This window comes from Schistocerca gregaria, chromosome 4 (assembly GCF_023897955.1).
Source record: "Schistocerca gregaria isolate iqSchGreg1 chromosome 4, iqSchGreg1.2, whole genome shotgun sequence".
NCBI lineage: Eukaryota > Metazoa > Arthropoda > Insecta > Orthoptera > Acrididae > Schistocerca > Schistocerca gregaria.
This window is the reverse complement of record NC_064923.1, coordinates 200,315,875-200,337,098: the sequence shown is the minus strand read 5'-3', so window position 1 is coordinate 200,337,098 and position 21,224 is coordinate 200,315,875. Positions and strand designations below refer to the sequence as shown.

Genomic DNA, 21,224 nt, shown 5'->3' with positions numbered 1-21,224 from the left:
TTTTAAAAGGTAGGGAGCAGTGTGGTGGGACAAATTAGTCTGACCTTACAGCTGATTTGGAATACGGAGAATTTCATATTTTATCCGAATGAAAGCTACAGATTTCGAAATCTTATTTAATTATGTACGCCCTGGCAAGCCTAACTAACCTAAGGACATCACACACATCCATGCCTGAGGCAGGATTCGAACCTGTGACCGTAGCAGTCGCGCGGTTCCAAACGGAAGCACCTAGAAACGCTCGGCCACAGCGGCAGGCGACAAATGTACCTGCAGCAGATAGGATGAAGATTACACTAAGGTATTTCGCTACTGGGCGAAGAGACGTCAATAAAGAATCCTTTTTCTTTGTCACAGTATTCACATAACTTTAGCTAGACTACTTCGCTCCACGATACTCTTTTCAGTTTGTTGCTAGAACTGCACTTCGCTGGGTGCTATAAACATTTCCGTTCATGATAAAGCTATCAGCTTTAATGTTGTCTCCGTATTCCGCTCCATAGTCCAGTATTTTTAAACTCATTAACACACACCCGTTCAACAGGCGCAGCAAATTGCTAGAAACCAACGAAGATTCGACCCGGCGTCCACACTGAGGTGCGTCCCAAGAAAAACCTACCGCCAACGCTTTGTCTTTAACCCTCGGCAGTCCGACCCATAGCCAACGTCAACCGCTTGGTTGGCTCCGATTTGACTCCTGTACATATTAAGCAAATCTCGGCCAATGGAGCCGTTGGTTGGCGTTACGGTGTACTGCGTATCATTATAAAGTGTATATCCAGTATCGCATCAAATACTGTACGTGATATGCGTAGAAGACAGATACAGCGAAGAGGCGCTGCTGAGTAACAATCGCAAACAAGACGCACATTTGTGAAAGTATTGTAAGTGTTTATGAACGAAAAAAAAGTTCTTCTATGACAAGTAACTCTGCTCTCTGCATCCAGGTGAAGTAATCCTGAGAGAATGATTACGAAATTATCATCGCCTGCAGAAGATACAGCGGCGGTTAAGAATTAATGTACAGATGAACCGCTGTGGTTCTCATATTATTTCATTTACTACTACTTTCATTCATCAGGCTCAAGCATCTTCAGATTGCTGTTTATTAATATGAACATATTGCCATCAGGGCAATGGATAAACCGAATAATACTGCCACCTATGGTGATTTATCTCTACATTAAGAAAAACAAGGTGTCGCCAACTGCGAATCGAAGCTCAAACCCGTGCGCGCCGATAATTTATCTCGTTTTTTTTCCCTCGAGAATTTTTGTTTAAAAAGTTCTGAGCAGCAAGGCAACGTTTCTACTTGAAACTGATTATACCGGAACTTGTGGAAAATCGTCAATTTTAAGTTCAAGTGCGCGACATTTACGACGGAGGCCGAGTTTAGGTTCGTTCTGCGGATCTGACGTCACAAAACACAGTCAGCCAACGAACAGAGAACGACGGTGCCAGAGCTCGACTGCAGTGCAGAGCATGGACGAGAGTCTTCAGTTTCAGAAACGTTCAGTCATAAATAAAGTAATTGAACAAAAGCAATGTCTTGATAGCAGACTTTCTGTTATAGAAAGTTTGGAAAAAGATTATTTATACCAATTTGCTTCATATTCTAATAATTAATTAAACCAAACAAGTAATAAGCCTCCTAATTCAGGCGATAGCAAGGAAAGGAGTTTGTATCATTCTCACTAACCGCTTTTTCGCAATAAAGGACAACGGTAATTGTTTATTTCCGATTGTACTTCGATGAAGAATGAATAATTCATAGTCATACCAACAGTGTTTATTGGTATTTTGCGTGATAATTTAAAGCCCTCCAGGATATCATCTACAATGATGAGTTTGAGTTAGTGTAATGGTTAAAGTGTTTGGCTACTACACGGAAAGCTGCGAGTTCAAACCTTGTTCGGTGCTTAATATTTTCTTTATTTAAAAACAATATCGAAGTGTCTTACTTCATGAATTTTATTCGTTTGAATGTAATTTTCTGAAATTTCTAGTGGCAACTAAAATCGACCATACCGAAAGTATACGCTATGGACTTGTACCTCTGCATACTCTTCAAAATTTCGTGCAATGGTTTACTACATCTTATGTTGCACAATAACTGCGTTGAACATCGAAACAAAATTAAGTCATTTATGGGGAGAAGGTATCAATCAAGAAGATGTATAAAAATCAAATTTTTGGGCCAAATAGTTTTTGTGAAATCGAATGATAAAGTGTGTCAAAGCAGTCGAAACACCATGAGTCTGCACAGACGAGCAGAGCAGTGATGACAAAATCGCCCACAGCACGGAATGCGGGGAACACGTCTCTGTAGCAGCGAAAGGGTTAATGCGGCCGTGGCAGCTTTACTTCATAAACTGCGCGCTCCCCCCTAAACTAAGTTATATATTATGGCGCTGCTTCTCTTGCGCGTGCAACTGGCAGCGCAGCAATCTCCCGCGTCTGGGCGGGCATACGCGAACCGCCAAGATAAAAGAATTGAACTATAGTTTGACGTATAACCGCAACACATATGCAGAAAATTGCCTTTCACAAAGAGAGTAGAGCTAGTGCTGAATGATAAGCGGCGCTTGTCTGTATGGTAAGAAGCTGCAGAGTACTTTACTTACAGCCGTTCGAGCGCCATCAGGTCCTGGAAGGCGCCGCGCTCCACCGTGTGGATCTGGTTGTCCTGCAGCTGCCTGCAACACCACCAAACAAACGCACATGTCACACGCGTTTACTCCTAGCCCTTCATCAGACACATCAACTCAGTAACGTAATTAACTCATCGAGTAAAACTGAAGTGATATCAGGTGTTCCCCAGTGAAGCGTCGTGGGACCTCTACTGTTCCTGATCTATATAAATGACCTGTGTGACAATCTGAGCAGTTCTCTTAGACTGTTCGCAGATGATGCTGTAATTTACCGTCTAGTAAGGTCATCCGAAGACCATTATCAGCTGCAAAGCGATTTAGAAAAGATTGCTGTATGGTGTGTCAGGTGGCAGTTGACGCTAAATAACGAAAAGTGTGAGATGATCCACATGAGTTCCAAAAGAAATCCGTTGGAATTCGATTACTCGATAAATAGTACAATTCTCAAGGCTGTCAATTCAACTAAGTACCTGGGTGTTAAAATTACGAACAACTTCAGTTGGAAAGACCACATAGATAATATTGTCGGGAAGGCGAGCCAAAGGTTGCGTTTCATTGGCAGGACACTTAGAAGATGCAACAAGTCCACTAAAGAGACAGCTTACACTACACTCGTTCGTCCTCTGTTAGAATATTGCTGCGCGGTGTGGGATCCTTACCAGGTGGGATTGACGGAGGACATCGAGAGGGTGCAAAAAAGGGCAGCTCGTTTTGTATTATCGCGTTATAGGGGAGAGAGTGTGGCAGATATGATAAACGAGTTGGGATGGAAGTCATTACAGCAAAGACGTTTTTCGTCGCGGCGAGAGCTTTTTACGAAATTTCAGTCACCAACTTTCTCTTCCGAATGCGAAAATATTTTGTTGAGCCCAACCTACATAGGTAGGAATGATCATCAAAATAAAATAAGAGAAATCAGAGCTCGAACAGAAAGGTTTAGGTGTTCGTTTTTCCCGCTCGCTGTTCGGGAGTGGAATAGTAGAGGGATAGTATGAACCCTCTGCCAAGCACTTAAATGTGAATTGCAGAGTAGTCATGTAGATGTAGATGTAGATGTAGATGAGATACATTCAGAAGTTGTTAAGTATGCTTGTAGACTGATTACACACCTTCCGTCCAATAAGACCCGGTACTCATTTTTTTATTACTGGCGAATAAGCGACTCTAGCGCAGTAACTACAGTGGCAGCTAGAGCTAACAACAGATATGCATTCGAACGGTCAGTTGAGAGCAGGAAGTTTTAAACAGTGGATGTGTGGCTGTAGTGTGTCAACATTGATCTGTCACAAATCGCAATGGAGCAACATCTCTAGATCAAATGTTGAAGAAGAAAGAAGTGTGTCTATAGTTTTTACCGCTCACCTTGGCTCGCGAACCGAAACAATGACTCCAGGACGCCTGCTGCGACTTGATTCAGATGCAAAACACGGACAATTCTTTTCTGGAAGAAATCATCACCGGTGGCGAGACTTGGTGTCATCGATACGAGCCGACCACAAAACGACGAAGCACACACGGTGTACGTACTTTATCTATGATCCACACAATTGCATTTCTCTATAAAAATAGGTAAATGCAAAATAAAGGCTGTGACGAGAAAAAGAAGCCGCGCAGGATTAGCCGAGCGGTCTGAGGCGCTGCAGTCATGGACTGTGTGGCTGGTCCCGGCGGAGGTTCGAGTCCTCACTTGGGCATGGGTATGTGTGTTCGACCTTAGGATAATTTAGGTTCCTCACAAGCGACTTCTAATCAAGCTGCGGGCCTATGGAGTATCGTCTCAGTTGTGCGACTGGATTCGTGATTTCCTGTCAGGAAGGTCGCAGTTTCGTAGTAATAGACGGCAAATCATCGAGTAAAACTGAAGTGATATCAGTTGTTCCCCCAGGGAAGCGTCCTGGAACCTCTGCTGTTCCTGATCTACACTCCTGGAAATTGAAATAAGAACACCGTGAATTCATTGTCCCAGGAAGGGGAAACTTTATTGACACTTTCCTGGGGTCAGATACATCACATGATCACACTGACAGAACCACAGGCACATAGACACAGGCAACAGAGCATGCACAATTCAGCACTAGTACAGTGTATATCCACCTTTCGCAGCAATACAGGCTGCTATTCTCCCATGGAGACGATCGTAGAGATGCTGGATGTAGTCCTGTGGAACGGCTTGCCATGCCATTTCCACCTGGCGCCTCAGTTGAACCAGCGTTCGTGCTGGACGTGCAGACCGCGTGAGACGACGCTTCATCCAGTCCCAAACATGCTCAATGGGGGACAGATCCAGAGATCTTGCTGGCCAGGGTAGTTGACTTACACCTTCTAGAGCAGAGGTGTACGGCCAGTGTAGGAGATCGCTCCCCACACCATGATGCCGGGTGTTGGCCCTGTGTGCCTCGGTCGTATGCAGTCCTGATTGTGGCGCTCACCTGCACGGCGCCAAACACGCATACGACCATCATTGGCACCAAGGCAGAAGCGACTCTCATCGCTGAAGACGACACGTCTCCATTCGTCCCTCCATTCACGCCTGTCGCGACACCACTGGAGGCGGGCTGCACGATGTTGGGGCGTGAGCGGAAAACGGCCTAACGGTGTGCGGGACCGTAGCCCAGCTTCATGGAGACGGTTGCGAATGGTCCTCGCCGATACCCCAGGAGCAACAGTGTCCCTAATTTGCTGGGAAGTGGCGGTGCGGTCCCCTACGGCACTGCGTAGCATCCTATGGTCTTGGCGTGCATCCGTGCGTCGCTGCGGTCCGGTCCCAGGTCGACGGGGACGTGCACCTCCCGCCGACCACTGGCGACAACATCGATGTACTGTGGAGACCTCACGCCCCACGTGTTGAGCAATTCGGCGGTACGTCCACCCGGCCTCCCGCATGCCCACTATACGCCCTCGCTCAAAGTCCGTCAACTGCACATACGGTTCACGTCCACGCTGTCGCGGCATGCTACCACTGTTAAAGACTGCGATGGAGCTCCGTATGCCACGGCAAACTGGCTGACACTGACGGCGGCGGTGCACCAATGCTGCGCAGCTAGCGCCATTCGCGGTTCCTGGTGTGTCCGCTGTGCCGTGCGTGTAATCATTGCTTGTACAGCCCTCTCGCAGTGTCCGGAGCAAGTATGGTGGGTCTGACACACCGGTGTCATTGTGTTCTTTTTTCCATTTCCAGGAGTGTATATAAATGACGTGGGTGACAATCTGAGCAGTTGTCTTAGATTGTTCGCAGATGATGCTTTAATTTACCGTCTATTAAGGTCATCCGAGGACCAGTATCAGTTGCAAAGCGATTTAGAAGAGATTGCTGTATGGAGTGGCAGGTGGCAGTTGACGCTTAATAATAAAAAGTGTGAGGTGATCCACATGAGTTCCAAAAGAAATCCGTTGCAATTCGATTACTAGATAAATAGTACAATTTTGAAGGCTGTCGATTCAACTAAGTACCTGGGTGTTAAAATTACGAACAACTTCAGTTGGAAAGACCATATAGATAATATTGTGGGGGAGGCGAGCCAAAGGTTGCGTTTCATGGGCAGGACACTTAAAAGATTCAACAAGTTCATTCAAGAGACAGCTTACACTACACTCGTTGGAATATCGCTGCGCGGTGTGGGATCCTTACCAGGTAGGATTGACGGAGGACATCTAAAGGGTGCAAAAAAGAGCAGCTCGTTTTGTATTATCACGTAATAGGGGAGAGAGTGTGCAGATATGATACGCGAGTTGGGATGAAAGTCATTAAAGCAAAGACGTTTTTCGTCGCGGCGAGATCTATTTACGAAATTTCAGTCACCAACTTTCTCTTCCGAATGCGAAAATATTTTTTTGAGTTCATCCTACATAGGTAGAATGATCATCAAAATAAAATAAGAGAAATCAGAGCTCGAACAGAAAGATTTAGGTGTTCGCTTTTCCCGCGCGCTGTTCGGGAGTGGAATGGTAGAGAGGTAGTATGATTGTGGTTCGATGAACCCTCTGCCAAGCACTTAAATGTGAATTGCAGAGTAGTCATGTAGATGTAGATGTAGCGTGTAAGCTTAGGGACTGATGACCTACGCAGTTAAGTCACACACATTTGAACATTTTTTTAGAGAAAAAGAAACCGACATTTCACGATTACAAGATCAGTGGTAAACAGCGGCAATGGGAAAAGGAAAAGCGTTAAATTTTTTGACCCATAATGAGCTCACAAAACAAAGAGTGACCCACTTAACACAGTCCATCTGGAGCTATTGTGTTTGGACATAGCAACTTATCAACTGATTCTAACTGACCACTGGGAATGAGCGTACGGCATTGTGGGCCGGGAGTGCCCCATTCGGGGAAGTTCGGCCGCCAAGGGCAAGTACGACGCTACATTGGGCGACTTGCGCGTTGGAGATGAGGATGAAATGATGATGAGGACAACACAACACGCACTCCCTGAGCGGTGAAAATCTCCTGCCCCAGCCGGGAATCGAAACCGGGCCCCTTGGCGTGGCATTCCACCGCGCTGACCACTCAGCTAACGGGGCGGACTAACTCACCACTATGATCACTACATAACTTCTTGAAATGTTGATTTCGTAACAAGATGTGTAACATATAATTTCTCGGGCGAAAATGTGTGCTAACGTTTTTGGATACTGCAGTCACCTTGGCCACTTTCCGGCTGATGGAGGAAAGGGTTTTTTGTTCGGCCTGAAAATGATTGCTCAGTAATTCCCTAATCCTCCTACATGGGTGGTGGTCGGAGCCGACTAGGTTGACTTCAAGGACGAGTAAATAAATGTTCCTCGAGAGACTGTGTTTTCTCAAACATGTTCAAGAAAAAAATTATAAAAGTGCTGCAAGGAAGCAGCACCCCACAAAATCTTTCTTACAGGGAGCAGGAAATGGTCACTGGGAATGCCTACATTCAGCTCCCGATTATTCTTGGCTTAAGGCCTATCCGTTAAATAAACCCGTGGAGCCAGTACTTGTGGTGTAGAGTTTTCGCATTACGGATGTCGGAAGAGGGTGGTTCTTCGAAGCTAACCAAGTTATTTCAAGCAGCAAGTAAAACTGAAATATACAGGGTGTTTCAAAAATGACCGGTATATTTGAAACGGCAATAAAAACTAAACGAGCAGCGATAGAAATACACCGTTTGTTGCAATATGCTTGGGACAATAGTACATTTTCGGGCGGACAAACTTTCGAAATTACAGTAGTTACAATTTTCAACAACAGATGGCGCTGCAAGTGATGTGAAAGATATAGAAGACAACGCAGTCTGTGGGTGCGCCATTCTGTACGTCGTCTTTCTGCTGTAAGCGTGTGCTGTTCACAACGTGCAAGTGTGCTGTGGACAACATGGTTTATTCCTTAGAACAGAGGATTTTTCTGGTGTTGGAATTCCACCGCCTAGAACACAGTATTGTTGCAACAAGACGAAGTTTTCAACAGAGGTTTAATGTAACCAAAGGATCTGTTTGAAAAATTTCAACGGACTGGGAACGTGACGGATGAACGAGCTGGAAAGGTAGGGCGACCGCGTACGGCAACCACAGAGGGCAACGCGCAGCTAGTGCAGCAGGTGATCCAACAGCGGTACATCGCACTGCCGACGTCTTTAATTTCCTGAATGAATATTTCGATGATCGTGTGATTGCTTTGGGCTATCCGAAACATACAGGAGGCGGCGTGGATTGGTCTCCCTATTCGCCAGACAAGAACCCCTGTGACTTCTTTCTGTGGGGACACTTGAAAGACCAGGTGTACCGCCAGAATCCAGAAACAATTGGACAGCTGAAGCAGTACATCTCATCTGCATGTGAAACCATTCCGCCAGACACGTTGTTAAAGGTTCCGGGTAATTTCATTCAGAGACTACGCCATATTATTGCTACGCATGGTGGATATGTGGAAAATATCGTACTATAGAGTTTCCCAGACCGCAGCGCCATCTGTTGTTGAGAATTGTAACTACTGTAATTTCGAAAGTTTGTCCGCCTGAAAATGTACTGTTGTCCCAAGCATATTGCAACAAACGGTGTATTTCTATCGCTGCTCGTTTAGTTTTTATTGCCGTTTCAATTATACCGGTCATTTTTGAAACACCCTGTATATGTATGTTAGAACAACCTTCTGCGCGCCTGTCGCTCAATTCGGGGACTTAAAAATTTTCGCCGACTCTGGCTGTGAGCACTCAGGTGACAGCGTTGATGACCAGTATTTAACGGACCGTAGGATTGCTGTCATACCGATCACTGCTGCTGAAGAAGATGCCCCGCATTCGCAGATACAGGCGGCGTCGCGCCGCTGTTTTCAAAGCTATTGACAATTTACAAATTGAAAGTCAAACTAACATTGGTGCTCAAATGATTTTACAAGGACCGTCCGTCTTTTGCGGTTGTGTAGTGAACTTCGCTATCATATCCAAGGAAGCCCATCCTCGACCGGGAAATGGATGGTTAACAGTTGCTGTACTTCGATGTAATGGTGGAACAGTTAAAGCCCTTGCTGGATTGGAGAGTGCTAATAGCTGTGATGTTATTGCTTATCGAACGTGGAATGTATTTGCTGTGTCGAATAAGGATTATGAAAAATGTTATCTCTCTTCATACATGTCTTTTGTTATACGCACTATGAACCATCGTAAAATTAATGAGATGGAGTCCGTTGCTGTGTGGTTTGAAGGTTTTGGTGTTTGTTCTAGTATTAAAATGATTGGTGATGTAACCCACTGTTATAGACATTAAATAATGATTAACTCTATATTGCGTTTTATTTAATACCCCAGTTGCCTAATACCTATTCCTAATATATATACATATAAAACTGAGACACATCTGTAATGCATAGCCGTGTGCAGATGTGGATTTCGGGCTGAACTTTCCGGTGTTCCGGGAGAGTCTTGCTTTTAAGTGATAGGACTGGTGCTTGGTTGGAAGAGACAGCCTTTACATGGTGTCGCGGAGACGGTTGCATTTAGTAAGGGAGACAGACTTAGCGCGGTTAAGTAGAAGCCCGCAAATTATACTTGGGTCTGTGGGAATCTGAGAGTGGTTTTTTGTGTGTCTCTTCCTGTACTAACTTTGAACTGTATTCTCGTTGTGCTGTTGCGGTGAGCACTGGCGAGACTTGCTAGTATCCAGTCGGAGGTAGTTTGTTGAACTGCATGCGTTGAACACATTCCGGTCCACAAGATCTCGGAATCTCCCCTGAAAGTAATTAGACAGCTACAGGGTTTTTAATTACTGACTTCGAGAGCAAAGCTGGCGACCCTTGTCTACAGGGGAACGGGAACTCGACCGACAAACTTTCAGACGAGGTAGTGTGGAGCAAACAAGGGAAAAATTGTAGACAATATAGGCTCTATCATGTATATATTAAATTTTAGCACTTTTTCATCTTCGTTACTATGAAATATATCTCTACTGATGACAGCTCTTTGCTTTCCATATTTTCAGAAGAGGTAGTATTGACCAAAACGAGAAAAAATGGGTCCAGTAAACATGGTCTCTAAAGCGCATACTTTAAGAGCTATTAGCAATTGGTCATCTTCGCTATTGTGAAACACGTCTCTTCTTCTTCATAGCTCCTAAGGTATGCAACTTAGGGCTCAGGTTTATTGAACATTCTTTCTTGTTTTCATCCGCTTTACCTCCAACCAAAATATAGAAAGAAAAAGCTAGCATCAGAAGAAATGTGTTTCACAGTATCACAGGTGGAATAGTGCTAATAGCTCTTAAGGTTTTTCAGATACCACATTTACCAGCATTTTTGTCCCTCGTCTTAGTCCAAACTATCATCTATGAAAGTTTGTCACTCGAGTTCAGGTTCACTCTCAGTATTACTAAACCGTATCACGGAACCAACTAAATATCAATTCCAGGTTGTCTGAACTAACGGCTTTCGGAGGCAACAAATATTTGATTTTCAATATTTCGGGTAATTATTTACCACATCCAAATTTTGTCACTACCTATTCATTAAGAGATATAATCTTAAATTAAACGTTTATCACAATAAGACACTTAGAAACAGTGCGTAAGTCTTGAGGCAGCGCCACTGACTACTCGCAAACACCCGAACTTTAATCTACCAGCATTTGAGAATGACAGGACTCAGTTACTGTCAATAAACTTTGCACATATTTGAAACCTTTACGAAACTCTTTCTCGCTTACACGCTCAAAGTAAGGTATCTGACACATTGACTCATTTTTAAAGCAATCGCCGGCCGCTGTGGCCGAGCGGTTCTAGGCGCTTCAGTCCGGAACCGTGCTGCTGCTGCGGTCGCAGTTTCGAATCCTGCCTCGGACATGGATGTGTGTAATGTCCTTAGGTTAGTTAGGTTTAAGTAGTTCTAAGTCTAGGAGATTGATGACCTCAGATGTTAAGTCCCATAGTGCTTAGAGCCATTTGAACCATTTTTTAAAGTAATCAAACACTTGAAGATGGGAATTGGATTCTTTAAAAGACTCGCGAATTTAATGGTTTAAACTGAATGGGTAGTGCGGCAGCACATAAAAGTAATCCGGGTACGCCAGTAAACACTTCCTATTAAATAAGTGGAGAAGTATATCGTGTAACTTGTCCTGCTCACTTTTCGAAAAGAATGCTTCGATTTAGGCTTAGGCTGATTCGCGCGATACCACGGAAGTACGATGAAAGGAACATTTCTAGCACTTCTCGTGCCTTTGCTGCATCACAGTCGAAACCGGTAAACTATCAAGCCCACTAAATGCGATCGAGACAATTTAGGAGGAGGGGGAGATTAGTGTTTAACGTCCCGTCGACGAAGAGGTCATTAGAGACCGAGCACAAGCTCGGATTAGGGAAGAATGGGAAAAGAAAGTGGCACTGCCCTTTCAAAGGAATCATCCCGGTATTTGCCTGAAGCGATTTAGAGAAATCACGGAAAACCTAAATCAGGATGGTCAGACGCGGGTTGGAACCGTCGTCCTCCCGAATGCGAATCCAGTGTGCTAACCACTGCGCCACCTTGTTCGGTCCGAGACAATTGTCAATAAAAGAAGTTCAGTGGTAAGAGCGTTGCCTTGCGACTGAGCCGGGTCACCACACAGATTTAGTCTGCCACTACACTTCAAAAAAACTCACTCTCTGCTGTCAAAATTCGTTCCGTTATTTAATTATTCATCTATTACTTAACGGGAGTTTTCCTTGTTTACTCCTATACACATAACATTATAGTCCTCAGAGCGTAATGATTTGCTGGCTGATTTGTCGATGAAACGAAACTGAAGATAGCCCAATTGTACGGAACAGCCTGCGATCAATTATCGGGTGATCCAAGGACCATCTGAAGAAGTAGGATATCGGGAGAGTTGTTTCGTGAAACATATTGCGACTGCGTCTTTGTTTCGATTTGTAACTGCACTTTGTTGTTGCTATGTAAGGATTGGCAACGTTAAAGGAGCAACCCAGACATATTCTGATAGTAACTGAGAAAATCGCATAAAACGTAACGGGAGAATCAGAGAGAATACAAATTGTGTCGTCGGAGGCTTTCGCGGCGGCTGGCGTCAGTTTCAATAAAACTCTCGTGGTTTCCATGGTTATCTCCGCCATCGTCGTCAGGAGTGCAACTATTCGCATTGACGCGGCTTTAAAACCAAGAAGGTTTTATTCAGAATTCGAACTTCTTCCTTTTATATTCGAGTTCAACCTCAACCGCAGACGTGTAGTTGCTTACTGTTGTGCGCTATATGGTAAGGAGTTTATTGTGGTACCTAATCTTTAGCAACATCTTTGTAGTACATCGAAATTCCTGTCTTCATTAAAGTTGTACCACTGGCTAGCAATGCATATTTGACAACACCCGACGCAATGGTGATTATTATCCAGCAACTGAAGCTAGTTCAATTGTCCACGATGGCGAGGCGGTGGCTTTTCCTCATAAAGGGAATATGCTATGCGGCCTACAGACAGGTCATTAGTGGCGAATTTCATGCACCTATGTTCCTTCCCTTTGTTGGATGTTAATGAGGCATCGGTCGGCCTTGGAACGTTTGTGCCACACCAATGAGCCAAATGATGTCTACTGTATTTGTGCATTGGTTTCAAAATAGTCGGAAGCAAACCTATAAACATATTTTTTGCGGTGTGTTACACAACAACAGCCCCAACTACCGGCCGCAGTATGAAGTACGTACATCGTTATTCTTACTGCTTTTAGTTATTATCAGTACTAATTTTAAAATATTAAATAACTATAATTTACATGTAAAGAAATTGATACAGAGAAAGAGGGACGATCATTCTTGCGAATGACTTGCAGAAAGATTTATCAGAACTGAGGCATGCATATTCTTGTACATGCTAGTTTAAAATTACAAGAAAAAAAGATACTACTTCCTGTCGAAATGTGAGAATCGTCAGTTCGAGTGTCAATAATCTCTCTGCACTAAAATCTATTGCCCGTCGGATAAGTAAAACAAGAAAGATTACTGCATTTTTTAAAAAAATAATGAGAACTGTAACAGAGTCATAACTAACATTAATGGTTTCGTTTACAAATAACTTCTGCCACCTGTCAGGATTTTCTGTTATTTATACTTTGCACACCACGTTTCGCGAAATGATTCCAATTTTTAAGTGAGTTTTCTGTGTGTTACGTCATTTATTCGTGATCTTTTCTATGTGTAAGGTGCTGCACAGTTCTATTGTCGGTAAGTTTTGTTGTAGCGCACTTGTGCAGAAGCTCACACGTATTAAACAACGCATACAATTTTCTGTGCACAGTACACGAAACAACAAATGCACGTAAACAAACAGGGTAACCGCCAGCATGCAGTCACTGAGGTACCACATACTGAGGGTCAGTTGTGTTGATTATAGTTTTATTGTGGTTTCAGATATTGATTAAGAGTTTTTTTCTATTTTGTTTACTAACTCAGAAAGACTGACACATATGATGATTATTGTATCTGGTCACAAAATAAAAGAAAAAATTTTCAATCAAATGCTGTTTTGAATTACAACGAACTTTCAGCATCGAGACGCTGTATACCTTAACGTGATTATTCAATGTAATTGCCCATCTTGAGCGCTATTTATATTTTATTTAAAAAAAAAATGTATACCTTAACGCCTTTCGGCCACATCCATCATCACAATCATATTTCAATTCTCGATACACTATATCTCGTCGATTTCCATGTACACATGTACCTTTACTAGACAAGAAATAGGAATCTGATTACGTCACACTTCGTCAGTACAAATTTCTCCTAAAATTATAGAGAAGATAATGAATATTCACTACTGTCGTAACCGACCCTCTGCCCACGCGTCTCTGTATGCACATCTTTTTAGGGATGGTTCTGGGTCTCGGCTGTTCGATGGAGGATGTAAAATTAAACACCTTTCAGCCATCAAATTTCCAACCTTATTTTATTTGGAAAACAGTTTCAGCGTTATCTAATAGTCGGCAGGTGATAGTTGAAGTGATTACTGTAGCAAGTATAAAAAGGTGGTCCATTGATGGTGAGCGGGCCAAATATCTCACGAAATAAGTGTCAAACGAAAAAACTGGGCCAAATATTTCGAAAAATAAGCATCAAACGAAAGAACTACAAAGAACGAAACTTGTCTAGCTTGAAGGGGGAATCCAGATGGCGCAATGGTTGGCCCGCTAGATGGCGCTGCCATAGGTCAAACGGATATCAGCTGCATTTTTCCAAAATAGGAACCCCCATTTTTTATTACATATGCGTGTAGTACGTAAAGAAATATGAATCTTTCAGTTGGACCACTTTTTTCGCTTTGTGACAGATGGCGCAGTAATAGTCACAAAAATATGGCTCACAATTTTAGACGAACAGTTGGTAACAGGTAGGTTGTTCCAATGTGATACATGTACCTTTGTGAACTCATCATTTCTGAGAACGCATGTTGTTACAGCGTGATTACCTGTAAATACCACATTAATGCAATAAATGCTCAAAATGATGTCCGTCAACCTCAATGCATTTGACAATACGTGCAACGACATTCCTCTCAACAGCGAGTAGTTCGCCTTCCGTAACGTTCGAACATGCATTGACAATGCGCTGACGCATGTTGTCAGGAGTTGTCGGTGGATCACGATAGCAACCCTTCAACTTTCCCCACAGACGTCAGATCCGGTGAACGTGCGGGCCATGGTATTGTGCTTCGACGACCAACCCACCTGTCATGAAATATGCTATTCAATACCTCATCGTGTTGGAAATACATCGCCATTCTGTCATGCAGTGAAACATCTTGTACTAACATCGGTAGAACATTACGTAGTAAATCAGCACACATTGCACCATTTAGATTGACAATGATAAAATGGGGTCCAATTATCCTTCCTCCCATAATGCCGCACCATATATTAACCCGCCAAGTTCGCTGATGTTCCACTTGTCGCAGCCATCGTGGATTTTCCGTTGCCCAATAGTGCCTATTATGCCGGTTTACGTTACCGCTGTTGGTGAATGACGTTTCGTCGCTAAATAGAACGCGTGCAAAAAATCTGTCATCGTCCCGTAATTTCTCTTGTACCCTGTGTCAGAACTGTACACGACGTTCAAAGTCGTCGCCATGCAATTCCTGGTGCATAGAAATATGATACAGGTGTAATCGATGTTGATGTATTCTCAACACCGACGTTTTTGAGATTCCCGATTCTCGCGCAATTTGTCTGCTACTGGCATGTAGATTAGCCGCGACAGCACCTAAAACACCTACTTGGCATCATCATTTTTTGCAGGTATTGGTTGACATTTCACATGTGGCTGAACACTTCCTGTTTCCTTAAATAACGGAACTATCCGGCGAACGTTCCGGACACTTGGATGATATCGTCCAGGATAACGAGCAGCGTACATAGCACACGCCCGTTGGGCATTTTGATCACAATAACCATACATCAACACAATATCGACCTTTTCTGCAATGGGTAAATGGCCCATTTTAACACGGATAACGTATCACGAAGCAAATACCGTCCGCACTGGCGAAATGTTGCGTGATACCACGTACGTACACGTTTGTGACTATTACAGCGCCATCTATCAGTAAGCGAAAAACGTAGTCCAACTAAAACGTTCATATTTCTTTACGTACTACACGAATATGTAATAAACCAACCATAGCACCATCTGGTTTCCCCCTTGAAGCTAGACGAGTTTCGTTCTTTGTAGTTTTTTCGTTTGATGCTTATTTTTCGAAATATTTGGCCCGGTCACTAGCAATGAACCACCCTGTATATCTACTAATACCAGATTGCTGGTCCCTGATTAGATCACAATCGAGGTAGATTTTTCCTGGACGTCAGTCAGGGGCCTGAAAATAGCGTAGTTTAACGCTGAAACTGGTTGCCAAATTAAACAAGGGTGGAAATTTGACGGATGAAATGTGTTTAATTTGACATCCTCTGCCCACAAGATCGGGTGGAAAACCACCAGCTCCCCCGCCCCTCCCACCTGTTTGCCTTATCGTACCTTATTTGTCCTCCTAGCACGTCATACTAAGAATATTGGAGGGATCGCCTGCTCCATGGTTCGTACTACTCGCTCTACATACGGTCCTCGGGTTGGATTTCACCCACCTTTTTTGTTAACGTCCTTCCAATCCACCTTTTGGACGGGGAATTAAAAACGTATAACTGTTCTTTCAACAAAGTTCTTTCAGCAACTGAAAGTCTTACATACTTCAACGGCCCATGTTTCCTAGTTTCGGAGCGAATAACTGTTTCCAGTAGTTTGCCAATGTTTTCGATATGCCCTGTAGCGATCGAACCGGACGATACATTAAAAGAAACCGAAAAGTAATGGCAATGTAATACGCGGAGCAGCAAGACGCTGTGGAATCGGCGGGAGCGGCTTCGGCTGTATTAACATGAGGCACAGCACGCAGCAGCAAGTCTGGATGGGGTAGGGCGCGCCAGTAAGTGTCCGACAGTCAGCTGTTTATGGATGCGGACAGGCCGGCTACAGAAGGAATACATTAGCGGCCCCAGTAGCCGGTAGCCGGCCTACCTAATGCATTCGACAGGGCCGGGCCGCCGCTTCCGATGCGGGCCGGCGGCGGAGAGCTGTCGGCGTGCCGGCCTTTCCGGGTAATAAAATCACGCCCCCTGTCGCCGCGGACCATCCGACCGACTGCCGCCTCGCGCTCCGGCAAAGCCGCGGATTCCATTACTCCACCTGACAAGGCTTCGCTTCGCCTGCCTTTCCGTCGCTGTCGATAAGAAGAAGGCGTCGGACAAAGCGGCTTCCGGGACTGACCTGAGTGTCAACACGAAAGACTGGCGTTATAGTCTGTGAAACAAGGAGCAAGCAGCAGTAGTTAGCTCCTGTTCCGCAGCTCAAAAAAGGTTGAAGAAGGATCCACACACTTGCTTTTGGACCGCTTTCACTAGTCGTAAGTCTCTGTGTGGCCTGAAGCGTTGTCTCCAAAAGACTGAATGTTAGGTGTGTTTTTGCACCGGTTTTTCCAAGCTTAAAACAGAAGTTTACACAGCAACCTCACGAAAACATTACAACTGATATATTCTCACAAAAAACTAACCAAAGCAATCAGTCGCAGCTACCTGCCACTCCAATTAAAGCAGGATTCCTCTCCTGGGCCGACCTTATCATCTCAGAGGCAAATTTCAATCTACGTCCTCCATTATTTGCTGGATTAATTCCAATCTCTGTCTCGCTCTACACTTTTTATCCTCTACAGCTGCCTCGGTCACCGTGGTACTTACTGCCTGATGTCTTAGAAGATGCCCTATTATCTTGTCCCTTCTGCCTGTTAGTGTTTTCCACATATTACCATCTCGGAAACGGAGCAAGATATCGAGAAAATATTCGAGGTTGTTCCAAATCGGGGTCTTGGGAATATACCATAAAAATTTCAGGAATATACCACAAAAATTGCTGTGCGCAGCGGTCTTGAAATCCGCAGCTCTATTCTGATACGAAAAATGTTAAAAATAAACTTTTTTGGGATTTTCTAAGGAACGGTTCATGAACTGATGGTGGTTCCATAGTCCTCTCAAAACTCACCACAGATCACATCAGACGCAAAAGGGAACGATAGATTTGATGATGATGTTGGTTTGTGGGCGCCCAACATCGTGGTCATCAGCGTCCGTGCAAGCTCCAAATCGTTCTACGTCCAGTCTCGGCACTTCCCGAATGTGGATGAGATGATGAGTCCCGAGGGGGAGAAAATCACCGGCCGGGAATCGAACCCGGGACCCCGTGATCAAGAGGCAGCAACTCGACCACGAGCTGCGGACCCGATCGATTTGCACCAGCTGTTTAAGCAGGAGGACCTGTGCAATATTCATACTTTGTACTTTTCTCTAGGATTATTGCACCAAGACGACTTTTCTGTTGGCTATACAAATGGCCCCTAGCCCAAGGCCTGTCCAACAGACCAAACAGTACCTTTCTATTATTGACAAAACCCGAGCTATGAGCCCTAAAAGAATCTCCTTTTTATGCGAGGAGTTTTGGAACATATTAGGTGGCGCATCCTGTCTCATGCGTACCAATAACTGAGGATGTTGAATGTAAGTGATAATCTGTCAGAGACGGGAGTTTTTAAGTCATCAGTCTTCTGACTGGTTTGATGCAGCCCGTCACGATTTCCTCTCCTCTGCCAACATATTTACCTCAAAGTAGAATTTGCCTGAATTATTTGCTGGATATATTCCAGTCCCTATCTTCATCTACAGTTTTTACCGTCTACAGCTCCCTCTAGTTCCATGGAAGTTATTCCGTGATGTCTTAACAGATGTCCTACCATTCTGTCATCTCTTCTTGTCAGCAGTGTTTTCCGTATGTTCCTTTCCTCGCGGATGCTGCGGAGCGCTTGTTCATTCCTTACCTTATCAGTTCAACTAATTTTTAACATTCTTCTTTAGTACCACATCTCAGACACTTCGATTCTTCTATCTCGCAGGTTTTTCCATAGTCCATGTTTCACTTCCATACAATGCTGTGCTCCAAACGTACATTCTCAGAAATTTATTCCCCAATTTAAGTCCTATATTTCATACTAATAGATTTCTCTTGGCCAGGAATGCCCTCCTTGCAAATGATGCACTGCTTTTTATGTCCCCCTGGCTTAATCCGTCATGGGTTATTTTGCTGTCAAGGTAGTAGAATTGCTTAACTTGGTCTACTTTGTGATCCCCAATTCCGACGTTAAGTTTCTGTCTGTTTTCATTTCAGTTACTTCGCAGCACTTTCGTCTCTCTTCGATTAACTCTCAATCCATATTCTGTACTCTTTAGACTGTTCATTGCAATCAACACTTGCTGTAATTCTACTTCACTTTCCATGAAGATAGCAATGTCATCAGCGAATCTTATCCTTGATATCCTTTCATCTTGATTTTAATCCCACTCTTGAACCTTTTTATACTTCTTTATAGTTTTAAAAATAGGGACGAAAGGCTGCATCCCTGTCTTACACCCTGCTTAATCCGAGAACTTCATTCTTTGTCTTCCAGCCTTATTGTTCCCTATTGGTTCTTATACATATTGTACATTACCCGTCTTTCCCCACAGCTTACCCCTATTTCTATCAGAATTTCGAACATTTTGTATCATTTTACGTTCGCGAACGCTTTCTCTATGTCGACAAATCCAATGAATGTGTCTCGGTTTTTGTACAGTCTTGCTTCCATCATCATCTGCAGAGCCAGAACTGCTTCTCCGGTTCCCTCACCTTTCTTAAATCCAAGATGACCGTCATCTGATTGAGTCTCGATTTTCATTTGCATTCTACTTGTGGTTTTTAAATTATGTGCTTTCTATTTGCGCATCAAATCCAAACTTCGGGAGCTTTTGAATATCAGCTTAATAAATTAGTGTCATCACTATCATCATCTTCAGCCGATCTACTTTTGCCTGAAATTGTAGTGTATCGTTATTGAACAGGTACCAAAAACTGTACTAGTAGGGCTAAATACTTTGAACATACGTGTGCTAGATGCTGTTCTATGTTTCAATGACGGTGCAGTGCCAAGGCTTAATGTTATGGAACTGATGGGAGTGCCTGGTGGGATAAATATGCATAGAGCTCTAATAGCCATTGACCGAAGGAGACTCTTCGAAGAAGAAAAATCAGCGCTGGAAGCGACAAAAGAAGCAAAAATAAGAAGTGTGAGAAAGAGAACAGAGGAAGAACAACACAGGAAACAAGATGAATATGGACCTGGGATTTATTAATCCCCGGCAAGTTAAATATAAAAAGAATGTTCTAACTTTAACTGGAATTTCCCGAAAGTTAAATTATTTCATGTTCTGGTACACTTTGCCTAAAAAGTATTAGAGATAGAGAGCTGAAATTTTGTATAATAACTTAAAACATGCTAAAATAAAATGTAGACTACTCTTTGAACTTAACTTTGGAAATAAATTGCTTTTTGAAGAAAAAACCGGAATTCATTTCCAAAATTTCTGACATTCATACTTAAAAATTTTTGAACCACAATTTATAACAGCACCATCTTTTCAATAGTATGTTTTAAAGATAAGCGTGTGGAGAACTTACAAGAAAAAAATAACCATACTTTGTTTGTAATTTGAGTAATGTGTACCTATGATGTAAATAAATATTACAAATAACTAGCATGGTTTATTTCACGTGAAAAAAAAATCCTTAAGAGCTGATTCTGTGGTTCATACATAAAAATGCTCGCAAAAGAGGTCTTAAGAGATGGTAAGCACTATATGGGCTCTTAGTTACACTGTATAGAAAACTGACAATTTTTTCAAGGTTTCACGGACCAGGCCCCTTAACCTGTCTCCTAAAATATGTCGTATGGTTACTATTGCTTTACATGTATCCATGTTTCTCCGGAAATCAAACTGATCTTCCCCAAGGTCGGATTCGAACATTTTTCCATTCTTCTGCAAAGATTCCGTGTTAGTATTTTGCAACCGTGACTTAAAAATCTTATACTTGGCTAATAATCACGTCTATCTTGCAGGATGTTATTATCGTTAGTTTTACTCAATAAGAGTGCACAAATAAAAAATTCCGTGCCATTACTTTTCACCATATACTCGTAATTTAACTGTATCTCCCTATAGCTTACTTCGGTTTTTTCCGAGAATTACAATCATCTTGCACTATTTTACCCTGTCGAACCCTTTGTAGTTTGTATTTTTTCTCTTATATAGTCAAATCGGGCATCGATTGAAAGCCATTGTATGTGAACTCGCCGACAAGGGAGTTTGTTACACTGGTCGCTGGGGCAGGAATAAACCCTCGCTGCAGTATCCCGCCACCCCAAATCGCCGCGGGGCCATTTCCGCTTCTCAATTGACAGTTATTTGTGACCCGGCGGGACAGAGAGTAGTGGTGTTGTGAGGGTGGGAGGGGGGGGGGGGGGAGAGGCTGTGCACGGCCAACCCCTTCGCTCTGAGTCAGTAGCGGGGCGACTCGTTGCCGGCCACGAGCACGAACGGCCCGCGCGCACTCAGGCGGAACCTGCCTCTGCTAATGGCTCGCGATGAATAATTAAAACGGGGACCGAACGCGGGAATTTATCGTGGCGGGAGCCTGCGAGGCGCGCGCGCTGCGCCCAGAATAAATCAGAC

General features: G+C 43.6%; 1 protein-coding gene across 3 annotated transcripts in view; it reads right to left on the bottom strand.

Annotated features, from left to right (window-relative positions):
• Positions 1–21,224, bottom strand: part of LOC126266830 (protein slit) — a 1,561,007-nt gene that overhangs the window by 636,262 nt on the left and 903,521 nt on the right. For all 3 annotated transcript variants that reach the window (XM_049971386.1, XM_049971385.1, XM_049971387.1), the window contains exon 3: positions 2,625–2,696. In XM_049971386.1, coding sequence (XP_049827343.1) covers positions 2,625–2,696 — 72 coding nt within the window. The remainder of the gene's footprint in view (positions 1–2,624; positions 2,697–21,224) is intronic.